The 22,657-nt window shown below is 37.0% G+C and overlaps 1 protein-coding gene across 1 annotated transcript in view; it reads left to right on the top strand.

Annotated features, from left to right (window-relative positions):
- Positions 1–22,657, top strand: part of THSD7B (thrombospondin, type I, domain containing 7B) — a 649,627-nt gene that overhangs the window by 236,303 nt on the left and 390,667 nt on the right. The window contains exons 10-11 of the mRNA XM_011966357.1: positions 4,496–4,625; positions 7,873–7,976. Of these exons, the coding sequence (XP_011821747.1) occupies positions 4,496–4,625; positions 7,873–7,976 (234 nt within the window). The remainder of the gene's footprint in view (positions 1–4,495; positions 4,626–7,872; positions 7,977–22,657) is intronic.

The following is a 22,657-nucleotide window of genomic DNA, read 5'->3' as shown; positions in this document are numbered from 1 at the left end:
TAGTTTACATTAGGTATTTCTCCTCATGCTATCCCTCCCCCAGCCCCCCACCCCTCCACAGGCCCTGGTGTGTGATGTTCCCCGCCCCATGTCCAAGTGTTCTCATTGTTCAGTTCTCACCTATGAGTGAGAACATGTGGTATTTAGTTTTCTGTCCTTGTGTTAGTTTGCTGAGAATGATGGTTTCCAGCTTCATCCATGTCCCTGCAAAGGACATGAACTGATCCTTTTTTATGGCTGCATAGTATTCCATGGTGTATATGTGCCATATTTTCATAATGCAGTCTATCGTTGAAATCTCGTGCAAGAAAGAATTCAGGACAAGTCCATAGAGTAAAGTGAAAGCAAGTTTATTAAGAAAGTAAAGGAATAAAAAGAATGACTACTTCGTAGACAGAGCAGCCCTGAGGGCTGATGGTTGCCCATTTTTATGGTTATTTCCTGATGATATGCTCAATAAGGTGGGGATTATTCATGCCTCCCCTTTTTAGACGATGTAGGGTAACTTCCTGATGTTGCCATGGCATCTGTAAACTGTCATGGAGCTGGTTGGAGGGTAGCAGTGAGGATGACCAGAGGTCTCTCTTGTGGCCATCTTGGTTTTGATGGGATTTAGCTGGCTTCTTTACTGTAGCCATTTTATCAGCAAGGTCTTTATGACCTACATCTTATGCTGACCTCCAATCTCATCCTGTGACTTAGAATACCTTAACCATCTGGGAATGTAGCCCAGTAGGCCTCAGCCTTATTTTACCCAGCCCCTATTCAAGTTGGAGTTGCTGTGGTTTAAATGCCTCGCAAAAAAAATGGGAAAATCATTGACTGTTCTATCCCAAGTGTACACTGCCTGCCCTTGAGCTTCCCACAACACCACTTGCGTCTGTTGTGTGTAAAGGATTCTGCTATAGGTTTGACCATAATTTGAGGCATTTACATCATAAGGAGAGGAAAATTCTTTAAAATTGATTGCTAAATATGTCCATTGCAAAGTTCAAGGAAATACAGAGAGAGAGAGAGAGAGAGAGAGAGAGAGAGAGAGAAAGAGCAAAAGAAAAAGAAAAAGAAAGAAAGACTCTTAACAGGTAGTTCACACATCTCTGGTGTTGTTTCCCCAGCTCAAGATCATCCCTTAACTCTCTCTCTCTCCAAAAGCATACATTTTTCTTCACTTATACACAGTGGGGATCAGTTTCTCCTCTGGAAAATCTTACTTCGATACTAAATGTTGATTTTCACTGGAGGATCCATCCTTTTCAACCTCCACCCGAATATCTGTAGGGCATGAAAGTCAATGCAACTGTTTTTCTCAAACTTTAGATTATTTTACCTGGAGTCACACCATAAAGGCAGACTACCTCAGTGTGTGAGTGTGTATCGTGGGTGTTTGGTGTGTGCATGTGCATGTTTAGTGTAAAGGGAGAAGTATGGATCCATGCTGTATATGTAGTCTCCCTTAGGGTTTCTTTCTCCATGTGAGGTGAAGGCATTCCTTTCGTTTTTTTCTATTGTTTTCAATCTTTATTTACAAACTCCTAAGATAATATTTGGACAAAACACACATACACACAAACCCACATTCAAGTAAACATTCTAAAGCTAAACAGTACAGTATAGGCTAAACAGAGATAGTACAGTATAATTGGCATTAATTGGGAGTAGGCAAAGAGACTTTTTCCTAAAGGCATAATTATTTACAAAAGATTGTTCCCACCCAAATAAAGATAGCTTTTTATATTATTATGAGGCAGACCTGTCTTGGCAACCCTCTTTTTCTTTTTAAGCATCTATTTCTAAACTCCTCACAGAACCTTAACTACATTTAAAGAGGGGCCAATTACAGCATCTATTCTTTCAAATAGCAGCGTCTCTCCTTTGACTTTATTGGCGTGTTCTGCCAGGAAAGAGGTAGCCCACTCAAATGGGGCACCGGAGGAAGATTTAACGAAGGGACCATTTACAAAGGAATAGGAAGTGTTAAGGTAGACTTACAGGGTATGATGGTTTAGTACCTGGGCTAGTGAAAGTTAAGAGCCATACAGTTGATGGAGGGAGAAACATTTATGGAATGAAAGAAAAGTATTTAACAGCTATAAGCAAATGCCACTCCATAGGAACTGTGGCTTTCGTTAGAGGTAGGGAGACAACTTGAGGCAATACAGAGGATGGAATCTGGTGGAATAAATACCTTCATCTCTCTCTCTCTTCACTTGCCCTTTTTTTCTTTTCTTTTGTGTGTCCCATCCCCTCATTGGCAAAGGCCAAACAGAAGCCAATAAGGCAGGGGGCCACCAATGCAGCCCACCTATGGGTATAAAGCAGGTTAAAGCAGGACAAAGGGGATCTTGGGGAAAAGATGGAAAAGATCCTGTACATCTCCTTAACTTCTAGTTCGGAGTCATGAGATGTGCGAAGTTGTTGGTCTCTCCTCCTTCTGAGAATCTCATTTAAAATGATAGGAAAGGAATTTTCAAAGCCCTAATTCCTTCTCAAAAACAAAAGGAGAGGACCATTAGTGGAGGGGAGATCTTTATGGATGACAGAACACTAATGTGTAAGACCAAAAAGTAGAGAAATTGATGACATGACATTGGGAGCCATGACCTAATGTAGCAAGAAGGTGGGTGGTGGCAGGGAGAAAGCTCCTCTACCCAAGAGGACTATGCCAAGCTGTGGTGACTGGTCTGATGGAGGACAGGAGTGAGGGGTAGGACTTAAAAAAATATGGATTGTTAAGTAACCAGTAGAGGCATAAAAATAGCAACATCATTATCAAAGATTGAAAGATGGTACAAAGTAAATTGTCAATTACTGCAGAAAGTCAATACATAATGTCTGAAGTTCATAAATCAAGAAGTAATGACATAAGCATAGTATTTATAGATTTGGAGGTAACCATAGAAAAATTAAATACAGAAGCAGTTGAAAGTGTTCCTTCTGAAAAGGAAGACAGAGAGTAAGGAAGCTTTCATAGTGGGTGAGTTGCTTCTCACTGTGAGTCTTCTAGTATTCATGATTTTTTTAAATGCATATATAATTTTAATAAATTCTTATTTCATTGTGCTGGCTTTCTGTAAGTTAACATCTTGATATGGGTAGGTCCATTATTTGTACCAAACCTACCAGTTGATTCCATCTTTGCCTACACTGTCTTTTCTCTCCATTCTTTAAAACCCTCACTGTACTCCTCCCTCTCTCCCACCTCCCCATGTGCTCACACCCAGAGCCATACTCACATACCTTCCTTCTGAGTGTAGTTAATTACATGTCTGTCTTTGTAAATAAATGCCTTGCATTCTTACATCTCAGTGCCTTTCTTCAAAGTGTTTCCCTGGCCTGAATGGTTTCATTCATATATATATGCATATATATGATTTCATGCATATATATATGCATATATATGATTTCATGCATATATATATGATTTAATTCATATATATATGATTTAATTCATATATATATATGATTTCATTCATATATATATATATATGATTTTTTTCTATTTAACCATCAAGGCCCTCAAAGCAGATAAAAATCTGTCTCCTTCATGAGCCCTCTTTGGTTGCCAAATTCTAAAATGATTTCTGTTTCTTCTATACCCACCTAACCCTGTGTCACTCTCTGACACTGCTCACACTGCAATGTCTTCTAACTAGTTGTGTATATGTCTGCCCCTTTTCTTCTTGCTTAATTGTAAGTTCTGTAGGTCAGAGATTTGTGTCTGTATTTATAGTGCCAATAGTCTATCTTCCACATAGTAATTGAAATAGTTGCTAAGCACTTTAATGATAATTGATTTTTGTTGTTGATGTTGATTCAGAAGGCATCTAAAGATTGTGATATGAGTGCCTCAACACATTAAAGTGAACATCAATTGTTTTTTTTTTGTTGATGTTCCTATTAATACTTCTACTTCTCAGCAAAACCCTGAAGTAAACAATATTTTGTTCTTTCCCAATTTTAGTGCCTCTTCCCTAAATTCCAATTATATACATATGGTTATAAGGTTATGAGGTTATAAAGAATAAGAAATCTAATAAACTAATATCCATAAATTGGTTACTAATATATTAATTATTATAGGTGTGTTTTGTTTGCACTATAAAAAGTGGCCTGGATGGAGAAATCCCTTACTCAAGGGACTGAGTTGCTAATAATAAAACACCAGTGATTTCAGCTGTTGTTTGAAGATCAAAGAGGGCTTCTGGGGCCCCTCTAATCATGTCAAAAAACTTTTATGCCATTGGTAAGGTAGATTCTAATTAAACATATTAAGACAGTGAGAAATAATTATATTTGAAATCACCATTGTTAAGTATTGTGTGTTTATTTCATAAAAGTAAGATGGAGTGTTAACTCCTGGTCTTTGCTTGTTATTTTCATTCCCAGGTTGACTTTCCACATGTGCTTACTTTATCTGTCTCTCAGTTGCTACCTGGATTTTGATCTGCATCAACATAAAATGGCACTATTTAATTTTCTTTTTCCTTTACTTCAGGAAATGCCACAATAAAACAGTCTCGATACAGAATCATCATCCAAGAAGCAGCCAATGGAGGCCAGGAATGCCCAGATACCTTATATGAGGAGAGAGAGTGTGAAGATGTCTCCTTGTGTCCTATATATCGGTAAGTAGTTATCTTTTAAAATTATCATTAGACCTACTACAAATTATAACCTATTTTCTTTCATATAATATATGGTCGTTTGGTGAAAAATAAGAAGTAAGAGGGGATCTGGGATTTACATATCTTCAAATACTTTAATATTCTTACCCTCTTATCTGGAACATATTTGGGAGGAGTAGAGAATATGAAAGTCTAATTAACAGGGGGGAAAGAAAGCATGTTTGACCGTAAGTGAGCTGCTTGACTTATGCCACCAAGCAATCCATTTTCAGGATCATGTTTGAAAGAGATTCAGGATGAGGTTGTTACGGTTGTTATCTGGGGACTGGGAGAAGGAATACACACCACACACACACACACACACACACACACACGCGCGCACACAGGAGGCAACTTATCTTCATTCTATTATTCTCATCCTAACATCTTTAATCAAGAATTAAGAGCAAATTTGTACTCCCTTGTTTATTTTAATTAAAAATGTTTTTGGTTCTCAATTTTTGTGATACACAATTTCAGAAACCATTCAGTTAGGAAAAAAAAAAAGTTTAACTTACGGATAAAATTTTTTATTACAAAAGAAGATGAATAACTTTTAAACCATGTATGTTCCCTGTATATTCCCTCTTGGCAAATTAGTGATTACTATTTATAAAAATAATACTTGAGGTTTCTTTGCTTACTCACAAACTTCCCCCCTTTTAACACCTGACAGTTTTAAATCTGATTGAAATGCTACTTTAAAGTGTATTGAGATTAAATTCAATCTCTGTGGGGTTTTACTGATTTGTGAAAATAATCCATGGTCTTAAAAATAATGTGAGTTTTATCAGCACACTTAAAAATGCCTTCAGCAAAAATGTCCCATGTTTCTGCTAATTATTTGAGAAACTAAACTTAAAGCTGTGAAATTCGGGGGCTAATTATTTGAGAGAATACAAGTTATTTCCTTTTTTTTTTTAAAGAAGAAAGATATTGTTGAAGAAGTCTAAATTACTATTGATTTTATCATCCTGTACTTTCATTGTTTTTATCCGATGACCAGTTTTGGGAGGATGTAAATAAACACTGGGAACATGCCCAGACTCCTATTTTTTTCTCATTAACCACAGGGCCATTGTGGAAACACTGTCAATATTCATCCTTTTGTACAATGTCTAAATATTGAAACTTCTGAGCCCAGCAAGAGCTCTCAAGGAAAGTATCCAAATGAAAAAAAATAGCCAAATCAAATATTATTAGACGTTTTTATGAACCCAGGGTTGTTATAATCAGACAAAATCCAAAAACTATTAGTGGGATCTTCTATTTCTTTGTCCACTCATTTTACTCTCTCATTGAGTTTCAATTTAGCTACTTGTGTTTGAGCTAGTTGCTATCAATGACCTCCTGCCTTGTTCCCCAAAAATCAGTTCTACTGTGTATGAATTGGATCATTGTGCCATTTTTCCTGATGCGTAGTTCAAAATGTATCCAGGTTATCAGCATGAATCTCTGCTCCTTCATGAAACATCCTTGAATTTTGAGCAATGTAGTTCCAATTTAGATTTTGCTTTCCCCTTTATTGGTATGTTAGGGAGGAAGTTGTCTTAGGAAGCGAGTTAAGATAGGATTTTATCATTCTCTTCTGATTCTTCTTTCTGACTCCATTAAGGTGATATATTCACATGTTTACCAAATTAAAACAGAATCAAAATGCCTATTTAATCTGTCATGTGTATTTGAACTTCTCTCAATACATTCAGTAGATAAGACAGCATGGGCACCTTTATCCCTATGTAGAATTGGCAATAAGATGTTGCCAAGAGGATGTGGCTGAATATCCAGAGACAGGACTGGCAACTGGCCTGTCCTGACTTGCGCAGCCTGGGACAAATCATTTAACCTCTCTGAGCCTGGGTTTATTATCCTAAAATTGAAAGTTTAATAAAGGAATTCCAAAAATTTCTTTCCTCCATTTCAGTCTATTCACCAAGGTAAAAGACATTGAACTCCTCAATCTCACTTTGGTCAAGAAAGCCTATGTAAACTCAATTTAAGGAAATTTAATGAATGAACGACATATTTTAGTTCAAAAGTTGGACTAAAATCCCTTACCTTTTGGCTTCTATATCTTGGATTCATGTGGAATGTGTCTGTTCATGTATAAAGTAAATTTATAACAATTTAAAATTAATAGATGATTTCTTTAAATGTAACAGGTTTCCTGTTTAGCTGTTTCCTGATTTTTTTTCCCCAACTCTTCAGCTATTCCCATTATGAAGGCCACTTGAATGAGGTCAATGATGTTTTGCTTCATGTTTCTCTTTCCTTTTTTGAAGTAGTTCTTTTATCAGAGGTATTGGCTCATATGAAAAGGGTTAAAATGTACTAAGTGAAAGAGCAGGATCTGTAGTTATACTTAGGGTTTGGATTTTCTAGAATGTTGTGAAGAGACAGATTTAAGGACACAAGTCATCATCTGCCCTGTGAGTCATAAAAAGAGAGTTTTGTTGACCTGAGAAAGAAAAGCCAGTAGAAAGTGAGAAGATTGCCTTCAAGATTGTATCCTCTGAGGACTAGAAATCATGGTATTTTATCAACGGCAGGTCCATTTCTCTTTCCTAAGATGAACTATCGGATACGATAGGTCCATGGTGCCCGTTCTTTTACTCTATAACCTATTGAGATGTTTGATTTACTTCAGAAGACCTTGGGAACACCTTATAAATGGAAGCAGCGGATTAAGTGTGAAGGTTTGTACCTCAAGCTTATAAAAATTTTGAAGCAGAAGATTAATGTGAAGTTTGTACCTCAAGCTTACGGATGTTCAAACCTTGATTCTCTAACGCACCAATGGGACATAGGGATTTTGTCGCTCTCTTTTTTTTCTTGTATTTTTTTTTGAAACAATTTTAAGTGCATAAAGAACTAGACCCTCTAGACTGATCTGTGCCTCTAATGTTTATTATTGCCACTTTTCTATATTAACCAAAGTTTATGTGCAAAATATCCAAATTCAGTTTTTTCTCATTAGCCACAGGACCAGTTCAAAAACATTGAATTAGTGCCTAAATCATGAATCTGGGGTAGAATGGACTATTGTCATTCTAGTGCTTGCCAAGGCTTGGTTTTATGACATTAGTTTCACATCCAGTTTTATTGAATTGCTGTCTTTATGTTTTTTTAAACTTGAAACATATCTAAGTATTTCTTCTGCATGTTGATCACAGTGAAGTTTCTAGTCCATTGTTTTTGGTAATCACAGGTGGAAGCTACAGAAATGGAGCCCTTGCATCTTAGTGCCAGAGTCTGTCCGGCAGGGAATAATGGGCAGCAGTGAAGCCTGTGGAAAGGGGTTACAAACAAGAGGTAAGATGATTTTTACATAGTTTTTTATTAATACATAAGTTAATATTATGTAACTCATATGTGTTGCTTATTTGTATACTTGAATTAATTGTGATATTATTGGCTTGAATTATTTATATTTATTGATGTTGAATATAAATAGAATTTGGCATAATTAACATTTTATATTAGATTAACTATAACCAGTTAGTGTACCTAAGGACTAAAGAAATATAAGCAAATTCTGTTCTCAGTCATAGCATACACCAATGCTCATATTCCAAATACGTATTAGATATTACCTGGTATCTGTGAATGAAGGTTATATCAAGATTAAATTCAACTGTCTGTATACTTTAGATTTTTTGGTGCTAATTAAACATTTGTTGATGAATGAAAGAATAATTGAATGAATTGACTAATCTTAATGATCATAGGATATTGCTTAAATATAATTGTCATATACATACTCATATCTTATATGTCAAATGCATACAAAGGAAGTATTAAAATTTCTGGAAGACATATGAATAAGCTTCTGGACCTGAGTAGAACTTCCTTTTATCATCAATGTCTAGAAGGTGTGGGAAATCTCTGAAAAGTACTCAGAGAATCATCAGACTGCTCACTTTTCTATTTCATTCATAATCTAGGTGCCAATTATATGAAGCTTGATATGAAGCGCATTTTTCTCCAAATCTGACCACTTTGTCACTAAAGGGATGTATGTGGCAAAATTAGACCTTGTAGAATCAATCAGAGTATACTGGTTTCATAATTAATGTTCTTTTACAAGGCATATTTAGAATTAAGTTTCTCGTTTTGTTACATAGGTCATCCTTTGGAAATAATACCACTGTCAAAAACTTGGTAGATGAAATTGATTGGTCAGGTAGTTTGACTTAAGACTTCTGTGGGGATCTACAGTGACTTTGTGTAAATTATAAGAATGAATCACTTTCTTAAGACATTTTACTTTTATATATCACTAAATTATTGTAATAATATGATATTGTTATCTTAAGATTTTTGCCTACTTTCTGCTGAGAAATTGTTACAGAATATCCAAATCACCAATATCTACTCCATGGATGGAGCCCTATTAAAAAGTGGCAACTTTATGTAGTGTACAGTTTAAATAGCACCTTGAATTTGTTACTCTATGATACTACAATACTAAACAAAATCATTTAGTAAATTCTGCAAGGATATTGTTTGTAAATGATGTAGAATTATCACATAAAAAGCAAGATATTTCATATTTTCTAGAATATGAAATCTCTTTCGATTTCAATTTAAATGAACATTTCTAGCTGGATGCCTGATAGTCCTTTAGATTAGGCAATGAACTTTCTCTAAATTTGATACCAACATTAGAACAATCCTGGTGTTTAGTTGATGGGCAAGTTGCACTTTTAGCATAGTAGGATGGGTCTTCAATTTTAGGATTATGGAGGAAAGACATTTCTACCTCCATCTTTTCTTTAAATTAAGAACCATGAAGGAAAATACAAAACAATAAGACTAAATACATCTCCAGTGAGATCAATCTCCTTTAAAAATCACTCCAAAGAACAAGGAATACAGTAAGCTTACTTTCAGGTAAATTAGGAGCCATCAGTAACCTACATCATAATATATAAATTTGGAAAGTAAATGGAGATATGGTAAAGTACTTTGCAGAACAAGATTACAACAAAGTGTTGGCAAGGGTGAAGGTGTGGGAGCTGGAGGGAAATAAAATGATATATCCTGGACAACTCCAGGAAGAAACCACATTCTCCACATTCTGCAGAAGGAAGTGTGCAAGTGTGTGTGTGTGTGTATTGGGAGTTGAGGATAAAAACTGGAGCTCTGAAAGTCTGAAAGAGCAGCAAAGTTCTTCCTTGTTTAAGTTCCTCACTTTTCACTCTACTGAGTCAGATTTCTACCTTTTCTTTTTCTTGTGGGAGCATGGAGATGTATTCTCTGGGAAACAGAGAGGTTTTAGACTCTGGACAATAAGCAGAGGTGGGTGGAGATGCAGGGCTAGACTGAAATCAGGTGGATCAAAGGAATGTCTGAATAAGGAATTATGAGACTATGATTTCCTCTGAACGTTAAACTGCTAAGAGTTGAAGATAGAGAAATGAGAATATAAAGGGGAGAAAAGTACCAAAGAAATAATACTAGAAAAAATACTCATTAAGGAGCAGAAATGATTAAATAAGACCCATATCAAGGCTTGTCATTGTGATATTTCAGACCACATGGGGTAAAGTCATTACCCTAAATGCTTCCAGAGTAAACAGCATGATCTCTCACCCAGAGTTCTTGAATAAGATTATAGGACTTTTCACATCAACTGGAAAGTGGAAGGAAATAGAGCAATAGCTTCTAAATGTGAAATGAGAATATTTTCAACCAAGAAGTCCATATTAAATTATCATTCAGTTATTAGGATAACATGAAAATGTTTGCAGAAAACAAAATCTCCAAAAGCTTACCTTCAAAGCATCCTGTGTCGAGAAGTAAATAGGGTATATGCCTCATCAAAGATGAATAAATCAGGATGCACACTGGATATCCTCCCCAGAAGAGAGGACATTGGCATTCCTAGGAAGAAAGAGAAGGGAAATTCATGGACCACCGCTGTTCACAGGCCTCGAGTTGTTCACTAGGCTCATGTGGTGAGAGCAGGAGACCTATAAAGTGTCAGGAGGGGTGTCTTAACATAAACAATAGAAAGAATAGAGGATTTGTCAGGTTTGACCTGGACAATTGCACTGAGAAGCATTTCATAGGTATAAAAGCACTTATCCAGATTCATAGAAATGTCTGCAAATAAAAGTGAAAGAATTTCAGGAAATACAAAATGTTGTAGATAGAAGGTATAGTTACAATATACTTTTTCAGCTTACCTATAAAGAATATATTGTCATAAAAGCAAAAACATTAAATTATGGATTTAAGCAAAGAATGTGATTCAACAGTATTGAGAGTTTAGTGAAGGGACCTGGGGGGTGTTGTCCTCAAAAAGACAACAGTAGAAAACACCTATCATTAAGGAATTGGCTAATGGAGGTATATGGATATATTTTTAGAAACATTAAGTACCCATTAGAAGAAACTGTAGAACAGTAAAAAATAATTGACTCAAAGTGAGGAGTGGGGTAATTATTTGTTTTATCATTATTCAAGTTTCAATGCTATGAATATGTACTACTTTGGTAAAAATTTATTTTTTAACATAATCTGGCCAGGTGTGATGGTTCACGCCTGTAATCTCAGCACTTTGGAAGTCTGAGGTGAGAGGATTCCATGAGCTCAAGAGTTCAAGACCAGCCTGGATAATATGGCAAGACCCTGTGTCTATGAAAATAGAAATTTTTAAAAAATGAGCCAGACATGGTAATGTATGCCTGTAGTCCCAGCTACTCAGAAGGCTGAGGTGGGAGGATCGTTCGAACCTGGGCAGCTGAGGCTACAGTGAGCTGTGACACGCCACTGCATTTCAGCCTGGGTGACAGAATAAGACCCTGGCTCAAACAAAAATAATAATGCAATGAAGTGATCTATTCACTGTTCTAAGGGATTATTTAAGTAAATGCATTGTAAAATGCTGAAAAAGCTAGGTCCAGGAAGGCAATTTAGGTGGGGGAAGGGAGGAGGAGGGACCTGCCTGTTTTATACCGTATGAAGAAGCTTCTGCTGTCAGCATTTTTTGCTGGTTTAAACAGATACGGTCTTGTTTCTTCACGCATATTAATAGGATGGATTGTGGTTCCTAAAAATACATGTCCCCATGCTAATCATCATAACCTGTACATATGACTTTATTTGCAAAAAGGATCTTTGTAGATGTAATTAATTTAAGGATTTAAAGCCTTTATCAATTTGGAAAAGTTTATTTTGTCTTTGAGTTCTTTGTATCCCAGAGGGAGTTTGAACTCAGACCATAAAGTCGTGGGAAGGCCAGCTTGAGGTTATACATTCTCATGAAGGATTCTCCTCTCTTGCTATCCAATGCTATGCTTTAGAATTGCAAGTTGTCTTGCCAAAACCTTGTGCCTAGCAAGTTTATTTCTATCTAGTTCATCCCTAAACACTAAGGGTGAGTGTTAGTTGCCATTGCTTCTAGTGTGGGAATTTTATAAGATTCTCCATAGCCAACCTTATATTTTTTTTCCTTCTGTGCATTATGAATCCATAAAAGTAAAAACTGGGATCTTCAAGATTTAATAGAAACCCTTGGGATGAAATTTGTCTTTCTTGTTTACCTTGCAGGGTCTCATACTTTCACTTTGTTTTGGGTGTTATGGATTCCTTACTTTCAGACCAGCCCAGCAATACATTCAGAAAATATATATATTATCGTATGCTTTAGTCTTTTTCATTTGAAAGGATATTTCAGGATTTGTGTGCCATTAGACTGCCAGAAACAGAAGTACCACTTGTTTTGTTTCATTGTGCGTTGGTTGCTGACCTGTTTAATTGGTTCACGTTAAGATTTCATTCGTATAATAATTTTTCAGTTAAAAAATAAGAAAAACAAGAAGGTAGAACAGCACATAGAGTTATAACTGTAGCTAAACGTCTACACCATCTCCAGGAAGATGGGCATTTTGAGTTTCATTGTCCTAGTTGTCTCCTACTTCAAGGAGACCCAAGTATTCTTTCTGCCCAGAGTCTTGTGCTTTATCAGAATAATTTTTTTAATGGTGACTTATATTTTATGGCAAATAAAAGTATAAGAGGAAGAAATTTAAACATAATAATACGCTTTGTAGAAACTGCTCTTAAAATGCTAAAACTTCAGTACTAAAAAAAGAGAGAGAGAAAAGTCAAGATGCTGTCATTTCTATAAGTGGAGTGTATTTCGCTAGGGACTGATTTTTTGCTTTGCTATCCACAGTAACTATTTTAAAGCTGACTTAATGGACTTTCCAGTATTTTTCTTTTGTACAGAACTTTCTGGTCATTTATCAGCCCGTGAGTATACTCTGTCAGTGACAGACTTGACATTATGGCACTGTAATGGATACAGAGTAGGTACTGGAGATCAAAATCATCTTGTCTATGATATCGTTGACTCTTTTGAACTATCTGCAGTCTTTTTTGGTTTATTTTCACTGAACAGTGTTTAGGTGGACCAAAAGAGTCAGATCTCTAAACTCTGTCAAATCTCTTTGTTCTTTTTTAATTAGTTTTTGTCACAGTTTTCTTACACAATAGTTTTGATGGAGATTCTGTATGCTTTTCTTTGCATTCAAGGAACCCCTTTAAAGTAAAGATGTTTTTCTGGGGAAAAAAAATGAGCAAAATAATTCGCTTTCAAAATTAGTTGTGGATTACCTTTAGTTTTTGCTTGTTTGTTTGTTTGTTGTGAATGGAATTAGAAATCAGAAGAAGTTAAATAATGGAGATCTAAAGTCTTAATTATACAGCAATAATACCTGGTATTTAAAAATGAAAATCCATAAGAAACATATATTTGTGTGTGTTTACCATTTTTGCCTGATATGCTTTATTTAACATAACATTTCATAATCTACTCTTTCACTAAGGCTTGCAATATGTGATTGAATCATTAAGAATTGATTTATGGCCAGGCGCAGTGGCTCACGCCTGTAATCCCAGCACTCTGAGAGGCTGAGGCAGGTGGATTGCCTGAAGTCAGGAGTTCGAGACCAGTCTGACCAACATGGTGAAACCCCATCTATACTAAAAATACAGAAATTAGCTGGGTGTGGTGGTCAGTGCCTGTAATCCCAACTACTCGGAAGGCTAAGGCAGAAGAATCTCTAGAACCTGGGAGGCAGAAGTTGCAGTGAGCTAAGATCTAAAAAAAAAAAAAAAAGATTAATTTGTATGATTTTCCAACATTATGTATAACATAAAGTATATATTTATATAAAACAAAAGCAAGTAAGTTGATTGCATGAGTTGGATTCAGAGAAAACTATTTGTGTTGTGTATCTGAGTAGTCTTATTTTCTGATTAAAAGTGTTCTCCTCAGCTATGGTATCTTCATGGAGAGAAGGTTAAAGATATTACCCACCATCAGCTCATCATCCAACTTTTGTCTGGAAAATACATAGAAATATAGCAAAACACACACTCTAAAATAAAGATGTCATTATAGTCTACCAAATGTCAAGACAGCCAATCAGCTTGTTGTGTTCTTCTTTCTGATGCCAGGTATCCTTGCATTTTAGGAGACAAAGGATACCTCTGGAACAATGGACTTTCATTCTCCAAATGGAAGAATCATAGTCACTTAACCTTCGAGCTGCAGTTTTATTTTCTGCCATAGTCATCTACCTACATCACAAGGAAAAAGTCATTTCAGTTCATTGAGAAAGCAAAGCACATATATAGGTTTGAACTATGACTGAACAATAGCAAGAAAATAGAGATAGTCACAGCCATTTTTATTTTTAGTATGGGAGGAGGAGGAGGAGAAAGGTTTTCTGGGAAAGAAAGTAGTTTCTTCCATTTACTTCGAGGCTTGGACAAAAATGAGCTACCTTATCCACGAGCTGTGGGCATTTCCAGTAGGGGATACGGAGCAACAGTAACCTAGCCCAGGTGCCCCTTCCACAAATGTAACTGTATTCTAAGAGGGCAAAGCCAATTGGCAGTGTTTTCTCGTGGACTTGAAGAAGAGAGGACTTGAACTCTGTCCAAATCAACATATCAAAGTTGCCAATATAGGCAACAAGAAAATACTTATCTAACCACACTATTTTTAATAACTTTTGTGAGATAGTTTTTAATAACTGTGTTCATAGCATAGAAAAAAATGATTATACCCCAATATTTTTGTATTAAGGATTATTCTTGGGGAGAACTCTGCCATGAACACCAGAATAAGATATTGGAGGGCATAATATTCTTTATTGATTTATCTAATTAATTACCACCTGATATGAAATGACAGGTTATAAATATTTTAAGGAACCTAAAAAATCTGTCCTAAATATTATGATTTCTAGGTGGTAAAAAGAGAGGAAGATCAGGTTAAAATGTAGAAATTAGACAGTGTAGGGCAACTTTCTAAATTAAAATATCTTCAGGTTATAACAAAAGGATGTGTTTGATAACACCAGAGGCATTGGTTTTGAGAGTAAAGTGTTGGATTCACAGCAAAGATTGCATTTTAATCTAAGTGAATAATGATTCTGTGGGGTATTTTTCATTTTCTTGCATGTTTTAGGGTAGGATTATATTTGTGACTTTTATGGTTGCTGAAGGTAGAATGTGCACACTTTTTAAAATTGGTGATAAATTAAAAATAAATATTAAAGGAGATGACCAACCTAAGGCAATGATGCTTTAGTAACACAGGATGAACTAACTGCAGATTCAGAGATGCTGTCTTGGGCCAGCCTCCCATTTTTAACGTAATAAGCTATGATACAAAGAACAGAGTAGCCCCTTCTTCCACCTCCACCCACCCACATCCCAGCAGATATTTCATTGATAAAATGGTTGTTGGATGTGAAGATGGGTGGGTGGAGGGTAATTTTCTTTTTTTTAATTAATGAATGCAGTCATTTGTAAGACTGGTAGTAAGAAATTTCTCTTCTAGCTACATGGTTCTCAGTCACAGAACTATCTTCCCTTCAGGAATGCTAATGTGAATTTCAAAGTCTACTGCAAACTGTGTAAATGTAATAGGATTATATGTCTCTTGTTCATGACTAAAATTCTATCTCTTTAAATAGACGTGAATTCCCTGGCTTCCCTTAACACTTGGATTACTAAGGTCAGGGTATTCATGTCTGTTTATCTCAGGTGCCATCTCAGGATTGCATCAGAAACATGTAATGTTTGTACCTTTTTTGTTTTCATTTCTAAAGAGAACAGAAGAACTAACACTCTTTCCAGGTAGCAATGAAAGAACAAGGAGACTGCCCTTGCTCTAGAGGCTCTAAAAACTAACAGAGGAGGGTCAAAACTCAGCCTCACCACTACTTGGAATGCAAACAAATACAAAAGTTGTGAACAATGCCTCTTTATGCCAACTATCTTATGAAAAATTTACATTGTGAGAAAAACAAAATAAAAAACAAATCACTCTTTTAGCTGAGGTGTATGGGGAATGAGAATTTAAAACCTACTAGAGTCTATTAAACTTAGCAAGCTCATAAAGTAATCTGCCTCATAGCAGGATATGAGAAGTAGGAACTGAAAATGGGAAAGCTGGGGGTTTTTGAAGACTTTGTAATTATGCCAGGAAGGGTTTTAAAAGCCTATACCAGAAGAATGATTTTAGGAATGGATTAGAAGGAGTATACATAAAAGGCATTTTAGGAAATAAAACAACGGGACTTAACAGCTAACTTTATGTACAGAGCACAGGATAGTGATGAGTTGAAATTTCGGACTCAGTGTGGTTTTAGGCCAATGAGAATAGGATAATATTGACATTAAAAAGTTGACATCAATAATTGACATAAAAATGCACACATGCAGAGCGCACATATACAGTGAGAGAGGACTGAAATATGCAAGAATAATTATTTCTAGAAACATTTTATATATATATATGAATCATTTGTATAAAGGTTGAAGTTGATACCAGTTTCTACTGAAAGCACAGAGGGCAGGTACAGGCCTAAGACCTAGAGGCAAACCAGTGTAATGACAAGGATGCTCCTTCACTTGGAAATGCGAGGGACGTGACTCAAATCATAGTTGTTCCACTCACGACTTGAGTGTACTTGGTTGAACCACTTAACCTCTCAATATTCTTATCTATGAAGTGGATAATAATTCCAATTTTTTGATGCTTTTACCAGTGCTTATCGTTGCTTAGGAAATATTGATCTCTTTTTCTTTTTCAAATCTCGGAAGACAGCAATCCTTAGAAGGCAGGGAAAATGGAAGTATTACAAGACATATTTTTTTTTTAAAGTAAGTGAGTGGAAATTAGTGGAGAGATTCATTGTTATATGAATACAAGGGTGAAGGGGGAAGTTTTTGTGACCAAATGATCTTCCTCTTAGAAATCCTCAATAAAAAAAGAAAGAAAGAAAAAAGAAATCCTCAGTAGAGTTAGCATATTGAAGGCTCTTAGATTGTGGCAATAAAGAAGTGTGTTACTTTTTTTTTCTTTTAAGTAACAGAGTTTTCTCTAACTCATTTACCTATGACTGTTTATCATGAAATAGCACCTAAGATCTTTATGCTATTTAAAAATGTGGGTATGGTATCATAAAAATCACATGAGGCAATTTAAAAAAATATGTGTGTGATATTGTCAAATGTTTGTAAAATAATTGTGTAAATAAAGACAGTAAAATGATTTGGCAATTGAGTGGATGCAGCTGAATATACAGACTCTAGTCTCAACAAAGTCATTGTATATTTTTTTAAATAATAATTTTGGGACCAAGGGTTAACAGCAAACAAATATTGAGTAGATGGCTTTACAAAATATTTGCCAAAGAAAACCAAGAAATAAGTAGCTTTAAAACTTGGAGTTCAAAGAGTGATGATAGGATCACCCTGTACAAATATGAAGAAAAAAGAGAAAAAAATAGTGGGGTAAATATATTGAAGGTGTTCGAGAGGGAGGAAATACTTGAGTAAGTATGATTTTTGGGTGAGGGGATATGATTGAATGCATAAGGGAGTTCAGGATTTGGACAAGAAAATCCTTTTTTCTTTCTTCTAAACTCCAAGGGAAACTATCAGAACCGAGGTATAAGGGCAATGTGGAAGAAAGATAAAAGACCTCTTCATAAAATGGCTCAATGTACGTAGAAACCTCTCTCCCGGTAGTTATGCATGATCTTCTCATTTTAAATCCAGTAATTACTTTTCAGCCCCAAAGAGTTTTCTTTTTTTCTTTTTCTTTCTTTTTTTTTTTTTTAGACGGAGTCTCGCTCTGTTGTCCAGGCTGTAGAGCCTACAACCTACGCCTCCCGGTTCAAGGGATTCTCCTGCCTCAGCCTCCCCAGTAACTGGAACTACAAGGTGTGCGCCACCACACCCGGCTAATTTTTTTGTATTTTTAGTAGAGAAAGGGTTTCACCTTATTAGCCAGGATGGTCTTGATCTCCTGACCTCGTGATCCACCCGCCTGGGCCTCCCAAAGTGCTGGGATTACAGGCGTCAGCCACCGCGCCCGGCCCAAAGAGTTTTTTTTTTTTTCTGAGACTCCCTAACTCTACTCCTGTTTTGCAGTTTTCTCCTGGCGCTTACTCTGTCTCTCTACTGCTCAGATCCCCAAGTCGCTGAGCTCCGCTTCTCTTTCTCCACTGAAACCTTACATGGCATCATTCTTCAAGCTTCTCCTTTTGTGGTTTCCATCTTTAATGCCTCCCCAGATCATTCCAGCTCTGCCCAGGATTTAAGCTCTTTAGATAATCCCCAGGTCTTTATTTCAAGGGAAGTCTCCCTCTCAGTACCAGGCTTAGAATTTTCCCCTGCTGAACACCAGTCACCTTACAGACAATATAATGATCATTCAAATTCATTGTTTCTAAAAGTGAACCTATTTTCTCTTCCTGAGTTTTCAATCTTAAGGAGTTGCATCTCCATTGATCCATTAACAGAATCAGGCTTAGAATCCCGTCAGTTCCACCCTCATGAGGACTCTCCAGCCTATTCCCTTTTTCTAGACCACTGTTGATATCCACCTGAGAATTGTAGTAACATCCCACGGCTCTAGGTACATTTCTTACAAATCCATCACAATTATGAAGCAAAGATCATCTGTGTAGAGTAACTCGTATGATTACCTCAGTTACCTGCCCAATAATTTTCAGTGACTATCCTTTTCTATTCAAAGTCATTATTACCATGCACACTTTTATGTCTCTCATATTCCTCATCCACTAGCCATTAATCAGGCATTACCCATAATCTACAAACACTCATCAACTCTTGGCTTCTCCTTTAACCTGGAAATCTTCTCACCTTTCTTCACTTGTTGCGATCCTATATTCTGTCCTAGTCCCATCTCATGTATCTCTTTCTCCAAATAATTCCATTCTCCCAGTTGTAATTAAGCAATTCTCAGTATTCATTCCCTTCTTACTTATACTTTATGTTTAGGAATTATACCTTAAAGGTTTTCTTGTTGGATTTTTCAGCTCCCACAATGCAGAAAGTGTACCTTATTCATCTTTATATCCCCAGTGCCCCAAATAGTGATATATTACACATTTAAAAGTTACTCCATAAATGTTTGCTCAATAAATATTAATCCATGTGCCATTATTGGAGGTTCAGAGGTTTGGGAAACTATGATGAACAAAAATACATGTAATGAATGTATGATTTTATTCTGGAAAGTCAAATGCAGAAATTATAACACATTAAAATTACTATAACAAAACACTTTTTCTGAGCTTAAATCAAGTAATGGAAAGGGGAACTGTGCTTATGAGAGTTTAATCTCCTAGAGAGTAGAGGCTCTATCAGCTTTACTGTGTGTGTGCATATTTTACAGATTCCTTCAAAAGTGTATTTCTAGTGAAATAAAAATGAGATGATGAGAAAATGCCATACAACCCAGTTCTCTGATGCCAGGATTATGAATCAAATTTATATAATTTCTCAGGTGCCACTCTATGAATTTACATGAGACTGAGAGAATTTTGTCCCTTACCTATAACAGAGTGGGCCAAAAATGTGGCTTTTCTTTCTCTTTCTTTAGAATAGTGCTTTTCAATCGGGGGTGAATTTTTTCCTCAAGGGACATTTGCAACATCTGAAGACATTTTCAGTGATCACAACTAGGGGAGCAGAGGCTGTTACTGGAATAGTTCTGGCATAGCAATAGTGCTGAGGTTCAGAAATGCTGCATCTGGAACCAGAAGGGGAGTGTTGGCTTCACTTCTCATGATTAAACAGATCTAATTTGAAAATATTTGTTCATTTTCAGGACTGTTCAAAATGCTTCCCATACAAACAATATTTCTTACAACTTGTGCTTATTGTTAATAACATAAACTAACTGGTTTAACTGTGTGTATAGATAGAAATTAATTACAAATGCATTTTAATTGGAAGTAGTGCTAAATACTTTTTTACAGAATCATTTGTTTCTACATATGGGTCCAAGGCACTTCAGAATTTACAATTGGCTGGTGGATGGTGATGTGACAGTTGCAAAACTGCAAACTCACAATTCAATTCTGAAACACTTGTGTAGACTGAAAATTTGAGTACTGTGTCATCTTATTAGCAACTCCCCTTGGAAGCCTAGGTTTTGGAATGACATGTTTGGCATAATTATACTTCAAAAAAAGAGCTGTTTATTATGTTTTAGAACCTGTTAAGTGTAGTTTGTATTGGTATTATTACAACAATCCAATCTACTGTTAACGTAGGTGGTCTCTAATAAGTACTTTTTCTTCCTTACATTACCAGGAAAATAATTTTGTCTACATGGTTGTTGTTATCTACCATATTAGATTATTTATTCGCTGATGCTAACTACCCATATTTGCTGGGCTTAAAAGATCCTCACCCTTTCTTTAACTCCCAACTGCAATTTTAGCATGCCAGTTATCTTCAATCACTCTAGACCACTTATTCCTCATAACCCTGCTCTGCATTGGTCATGCCATGTATATCATAACTTCCTCATTAATTATTTCATCTTATGGGTTAAATTTATACATTAATACTCCCTATCTTTACCAGTTACCTAGTCTGAACAGTGCATTTCCTTCTTTAGTTTGTGGAACTATGAATCAAACTGCATACCCTCTCCTTGCCATGGGATAGGTGGCATGATTTCCCAGCCATTGCCTATGGCACTCGTTTCCTGGATTTTGAATATTAAATTGAGTGGGCCCAGGTGGTACTTTTCATCAAAACTTCTTGCTATTAAGAACCGCTTTAGGGCGTGCCCAAGATGGCTGAATAGGAAGAGCTCCAGCCTCCAGCTCCCAGCGTGAGCAACACAGAAGACGGGTGATTTCTGCATTTTCAACTGAGGTACCGGGTTCGTCTCACTGGGGTGTGTCGGACAGTTGGCGCTGGTCGGCGGGTGCAGCCCGACCAGCGAGAGCTGAAGCAGGGCGAGGCATCACCTCACCTGGGAAGCGCAAGGGGGAAGGGAATTCCTTTTCCTAGCCAAAGGAAATTGAGACACACAACACCTAGAAAATCGGGTAACTCCCACCCTAATACTGCGCTTTACCACGTGTCTTAGCAAATGAAACACCAGGACATTATATCCCACACCTGGTCCAGAGGGTCCAGCGCCCATGGAGCCTCCCTCATTGCTAGCAAAGCAGTCTGAGATCTAACTGCAAGGCGGCAGCGAGGCTGGGGGAGGGATGCCCGCCATTGCTGAGGCGTAAGTAGGTAAACAAAGCTGCCCGGGAAGCTTGAATTGGGTGGAGCCCACCACAGCTCAAGGAGGCCGGCCTGCCTCTGTAGACTCCTCCTCTGGGGACAGAGCATAGCTAAACAAAAAGCAGCAGAAACCTCGGCAGAGGTAAATGCCCCTGTCTGACAGCTTTGAAGAGAGCAGTGGATCTCCCAGCATGGACGTTGACATCTGAGAATGGACAGACTGCCTGCTCAAGTGGGTCCCTGACCCCTGAGTAGCCTAACTGGGAGACATCCCCCAGTAGGTGTAGACCAACACCTCACACCTCACACGGTGGGGTACACCCCTGAGACGAAGCTTCCAGAGCAAGAATCAGACAGCAACACTCGCTGTTCAGCAATATTCTATCTTCTGCAGCCTCCGCTGCTGATACACAGGAAAAAGGGTCTGGAGTGGACCTCAAGCAAACTCCAGCAGACCTACAGCTGAGGGTCCTGACTGTTAGAAGGAAAACTAACAATCAGAAAGGACTCCCACACCAAAACCCCATCAGTACATCACCATCATCAAAGACCAAAGGCACATAAAACCACAAAGATGGGGAAGACACAGTGCAGAAAAGCTGGAAATTCAAAAAATCAGAGCACATCTCCACCTCCAAAGGACTGCAGCTCATCACCAGCAATGGAACAAAGCTGGACAGAGAATGACTTTGACGAGTTGAGAGAAGAAGGCTTCAGTCCATCAAACTTCTCAGAGCTACAGGAGGAATTACATAACCAGTGCAAAGAAACTAAAAACCTTGAAAAAGAATGAATGAATGGATAACTAGAATAATCAATGCAGAGAAAACCTTAAAAGAACTAATAGAGATGAAAACCATAACACGAGAACTATATGACAAATGCACAAGCTTCAGTAACTGACTCGATCAACTGGAGTAAAGAGTATCAGTGATTGAAGGTCAAATGAATGAAATGAAGTGAGAAGTGTAGAGAAAAAAGAGTAAAAAGAAATGAACAAAGCCTCCAAGAAATATGGGATTATGTGAAAAGACCAAATCTATGTCTGATTGGTGTGCCTGAAAGTGACAGGGAAAATGGAGCCAAGTTGGAAAACACTCTGCAGGATATCATACAGGAGAACTACCCCAACCTAGTAAGGCAGGCCAACATTCAACTTCAGGAAATACAGAGAATGCCACAAAGATACTCCTCGAGAAGACTAACTCCAAGACACATAATTGTCAGATTCACCAAAGTTGAAATGAAGGAAAAAATGTTAAGGGCAGCCAGAGAGAAAGGTCGGGTTACACACAAATGGAGGCCCATTAGACTAACAGCAGATCTCTCGGCAGAAACTCTCCAAGCCAGAAGAGAGTGGGGGCCGATATTCAACATTCTTAAAGAAAAGAATTTTC

Source organism: Mandrillus leucophaeus, unplaced genomic scaffold (assembly GCF_000951045.1).
Source record: "Mandrillus leucophaeus isolate KB7577 unplaced genomic scaffold, Mleu.le_1.0 Scaffold759, whole genome shotgun sequence".
NCBI lineage: Eukaryota > Metazoa > Chordata > Mammalia > Primates > Cercopithecidae > Mandrillus > Mandrillus leucophaeus.
Note: the sequence above shows the minus strand (reverse complement) of the source record. Positions and strands in the feature narration are given on the sequence as shown.